Source organism: Portunus trituberculatus, chromosome 46, assembly GCF_017591435.1.
Source record: "Portunus trituberculatus isolate SZX2019 chromosome 46, ASM1759143v1, whole genome shotgun sequence".
Taxonomy (NCBI): Eukaryota; Metazoa; Arthropoda; class Malacostraca; order Decapoda; family Portunidae; genus Portunus; species Portunus trituberculatus.
Genome location: NC_059300.1, coordinates 11168035 through 11173034, shown reverse-complemented (window position 1 = coordinate 11173034; position 5000 = coordinate 11168035). Strand labels below are relative to the sequence as shown.

General features: G+C 42.9%; 1 protein-coding gene across 1 annotated transcript in view; it reads left to right on the top strand.

Moving 5' to 3' along the window:
* Positions 1 to 5000, top strand: part of LOC123520280 (gamma-aminobutyric acid receptor subunit alpha-2-like) — a 119813-nt gene that overhangs the window by 84674 nt on the left and 30139 nt on the right. The window contains exon 4 of the mRNA XM_045282428.1: positions 4135 to 4202. Within this exon, the coding sequence (XP_045138363.1) occupies positions 4135 to 4202 (68 nt within the window). The remainder of the gene's footprint in view (positions 1 to 4134; positions 4203 to 5000) is intronic.

The window sequence follows — 5000 nt, the reverse complement described above, 5'->3', positions numbered from 1 at the left end:
GAACACTGCCATTTGGTTTCTTGAGTGTTGTTTACGGTTACAAAACAAGCAATACTACTCTGAAACACTCCTTCCAGCATCTCGACAACTTTCAGTAAGCTCCATTTGAGGTAACGAAGATTCTTAAGACTCTAGTGACATATTAAGAAGGTTTATACGTTACTGAAGATGAGACATTGTTGAGAGGATGGAAACAGTCGTGGCGAAAGAGCAAAGGTTTCTCATTACAGGTCAAGAGGAAAGAAAACGGAAGAGAATAATGAATGGGTTAAATTTTTCTCAGGTCTCAAAAAAGAAGAAAGAAAGAAAATGGAGCTTCTACTTACATAATGATCAGTCCACAGTTCACCAATTCCTTGCCTCCTTCTCTTCCTCCTCCTTCTCCTCCTCCTCCTCCTCCTCCTCCTCCTCTTCCTCCTCTTCCTCCTCTCCTCCTCCTCCTCCTCCTCCTCCTCCTCCTCCTCCTCCTCCTCCTCCTCCTCCTCCTCCTCCTCCTCCTCCTCCTCCTCCTCCATCCTCTTCATCCTCATCATTCAGAGCGAGTAAGTCTGCGCTCTAAACAGGGACTCTCGTTGTCTGTCCGTCTTTGGTTCGTTTGGAAAAAAAAAGGAAGGAAAAAAAGAAGAAAAGAAGAGAGATTCAAGTCTTCTATTTACTCTTCGTGGAGCCAAATCAGTTCGGGAATCAACTCTGAACAGGACTTGTGTTTTGTGCCTCAACGGACGCAGCTATTTGTCAACTGAAGCCATTCTTAAAATCCTCCCAATTACCGTGAGAGATAAGTTACCATTCGTTCTTCGCTGCCTTTATCCTCTTCCATTTTCTCTCTTCTGACTTTTCTTCCTCTCTTCCTACCTCTCCTCCACCTTCTGCTTGCCTCTCCTCTCTTTCATCTTATTTCTGTCGGTAGTAATATAATAGAAACTTTTAAGCAAAGGTTGGGCAATCACCTCATATCAACACCTCAAATAATATACTTTGCGCCTATATAATATTTTTTTTCAACCTTTCCTATCACATCTTTGACTTCTTTTCTCCATGTACCCTCTTGTTTTCTTTCCTTGAACCCTGGTGTCCTTTAGCCTTTAACTCGTAGAATCTGTAGTGGTAGAATAGACACACAGACAGCCTCGTTAGGCACAGTAAGACTATTTCTGTTTGTTCTTTCCTTTTGTATTCCTTCGTATTCTTATCTCACTCTATTCGTCCTTCATTTCTTTATCCTCCTCTCCTTCTTCCACTTCACTGCTGTCTACGCACATCTTTTTCCCTTCCAGCAGACAGCAACGAGAGCGCCACATGTTCCTCACTTCTGCTGTTATACTACTCAGGTCTTCTCACTGACTCACGCTGGGACTTCACTTTCATACGTCAGAAAATGCATAAAATCTGGAGTCTTTATGCTATATCTTATCTACATCAATGCTGCTTATTTGCTACAATTTATTTTGATTCCATAGAGAGTGTTTGTCAGTTTTCATCTTAAGTTTGCGGAGAATGTTTGCTGTCTTCCATATTGTAACGTGGCGTGGGTGGCAGTATTGGCTTCTAACTGCACAAGAGGTCTGTCGGCAGAGAACACGACCAAACACGAGGCAAACATACAAGTTTTAAGGGGCTCTAGAATATGTATACTTGTTGCTGAATGTGAAATGGTGTCCAAATTTCTTTATACGGAGACAGTGACGCAGCTTTACTACAAAATGGCACAATGGTGAATATGTATGGTGAGTGTGGGTGGCCTGGAGACAGGGAGTGAATGCTGGTGTCAGTGTGTGAAACTCGCTGACAGAAACACTTTGAGTCCCATTACTGAGCTGTCACTCACTAAGATAATAGCGTCAAGCCCGCCACAGGAGCACAGTCCCAATACTCTCAGTGACCGTGGCTGCAGGAGAAAAAAGAGCAGAAAAAAAGGAAAAAAGCGAAAATAATAAATGATATGAGAAAAATAAGGATATGAATCTAATTTTTTTTTTATATTCGCATTCAAGAGAAGAGCATAGTCACAACACACTCAATGACCGTGGCTGCAAGGAGAAAAAGAGCAGAAAAAGGGAAAGTAGTGAAAATAATACAAGATCAGAAAAAAATAAGGATATGAATCTGCTTAGTTTTTTGATATTCAGATTTGAGAAAGGAGCAAAAAGCCAATGACCGTGGCTGCAGGAAAAACAGAGCAGAGAAAAAAAAAAGATGAAAAGGAAAGAAGCGAAAATAACACATGACCTGAAAAAATAAATAAGGGTTTGTTTCTGCTTAGTGGTTTTTTTCATATTCAGGTTTAAGAAAGGATGAAGGTAATCAGTTGTCAAGAATCATTAATCCCATCACTGGCCAAAAAGATGATGGTATGAATCTTTTGATTTTTTTTACAATATTCTGATTCAAGTAAGGATGAAGATTATTAGTTTTCAAGAACCATTAAATACTTCACTGACCTCGCAAGAAAGAATTCACGCCGCTAAAGACACAACAGCAATAGAAGGGAAAGGCTTTAACTCCTTCAATACTGTGACGCATTTCTACCATGACTTTTGAGTGTGATTAGACGATTTTATTGACATTAGCAAAGGTTTTTGAAGGTCAGAATATTAATGGTCAAAGTCTTCACTATTTCAATCCCCATATAAATTTCCGAAGCTGTATAAAATCACCAAACAGTAAACAGAATGAATATGGAAACGCGTCATGATACTGAAAGATTTAACAGTGACATATAAAATTTAAACCCCCAAGATCAAAGTAACAACACAAAATCCACACAGCGAGCTCACTAACACACCACACTCCACCCCTCCTGTCTCATAAGGTGGAAGGCATCACTCTCACTCCCTCACTCTCACTCCCTCACTCTCACTTCCTCCACTCATTTCTAGTGACGACCTTGCAACCTTCCCTACCCTTTATGCCTCTCCATATACCCACCTCACACCACACTCCACCACTTCCGTCTCATAAGGTGGAAGGCGTCACTCTCACTCACTCCCTCTCACTTCCTCACTCTTACTTCCTCCACTCTCACTTCTGGCAGTGACCTTGCGGCCTCCCTTACCCCTTTACGCCTCTCCATACCCTCCTCGCGCCGCCCAGACAGAGGCAGCATCATTCATCACGTGTTTGTTGCTCTGTGGGTTATTCAGACTGCCGGCGTGTTTCTCCTGCCATGTGGGAAGCTGGACGGACAGAGCAGGAAGAGACTACGAGTATGTTGGCAGTAAGGTGGCCATGAGGAAGGGAAATGGAGAGGTGGCGCGGAAGGATCACAGTACCTCCCATAGCGAATTTCTTGTCGTCAGGTGTTAGTCACTTAAAAAATCTCACCTCCGCTTTGGTTTTAATCCCTTCAGTGCCATGACGCGTTTCCATATTCATTCTGCTTTCTATTTGGTGATTTTATAAAGCTTCAGAAACTCATGTAAGGGGTTAAAATAGTGAAGACTCTTGCCATTAACCTCCTGACCTCCATAGACCCTTCCTAATGTTAACCCCTTCAGTACTGGAGCACATTTTTACCATGGGTTTTGAGTGTGTTTAGACAATTTTATTTACACTAGCAAGGTACTGTGGAGGTCAGAAGGTTAATGGTCCAAACTCTTCACCATTTTATTCCTCACATGAGTTTCTGAAGCTGAATAAAATCGCCAAATAGTAACCAGAATAAATACAAAGACGTGTCATGGTACTGAAGGGGTTAATAAAATGGTCTAATCGTACGCAAACCTCAAGGTAAAAATGTGTCCCAGTACTGAAGGAGTTAAAAGATACCTCCCCTCCAGTTTCAGTAACTAAATAGCCGAGCAAAGACTAGGCAGATGTATGGACTGCATGGTAAGGTTCACTAACCATACATTTACAAGACACAGTAAGCATAAACTCCTACACTTGTGGAATTAATATACGAGTCAAAATCTATACACTAGCGGGAGGGATTAGAGAGAGAGAGAGAGAGAGAGAGAGAGAGAGAGAGAGAGAGAGAGAGAGAGTTAGCAATAAAAAAAATATGACTACTTGTACTCGTGTGTGTGTGTGTGTGTGTGTGTGTGTGTGTGTGTGTGTGTGTGTGTGTGTGTGTGTGTGTGTGTGTGTGTGCATGTGTGTGTGTGTACTAATGCCATGCCTCTGTGTCTGCAGGAAGGACCACGATCGTCAAGTTTAGTCTTCTCATCCGTAGCATGGGACCCATCTCAGAGAAGGACATGGTAAGTGTTATAGCCAGCTCCTCCTCCTCCTCCTCCTCCTCCTCCTCCTCCTCCTCCTCCTCCTCCTCCTCCTCCTCCTCCTCCTCCTCCTCCTCCTCCTCCTCCTCCTCCTCCTCCTCTTCCTCCTCCTCATTTTCAGTATAATTACATTCTTCTTCATCTTCTGCCTCTTCTGTCGTCATTCTATTCTCTCTCTCTCTCTCTCTCTCTCTCTCTCTCTCTCTCTCTCTCTCTCTCTCTCTCTCTCTCTCACACACACACAGAGGACGTATGTACTTTTTCTATCGCTGCTTTATTCCGTCCCACATCACTACTACTACTACTACTACTACTACTACTACTACTACTACTACTACTACTACTGCTACGTCCTGATGTTGACTTATCTTCCTACTTATACACCTCTCTGAACCACTCCACCCTCCCAGCACGCCTTCCTTAAACACTGCAGCCACACACTCATCCTCATTCACCTCTATGACTGCCACCACTACACACACACACACACACACACACACACACACACACACACACACACACACACACACACACACACACTCCCTCCCCTTCCTGTTGCGTCATTTTCTCTTATTCGTCTCTTCCTTCTCCCTGCCATTCATTTCTTCTCTCCCTCCCCACCTGCCTCTCTCTCTCTCTCTCTCTCTCTGACTATATACCTTTAAATTTCCTCTTATTTATCTTCTTCGTGGGTCTCATGGTGTTGTGATGGGAAAAGTTACGTAGCGAGGCGTGTTTGTCATATTCAGTGTCTTAAGTTATGGGGAAAATAAGCTTCTT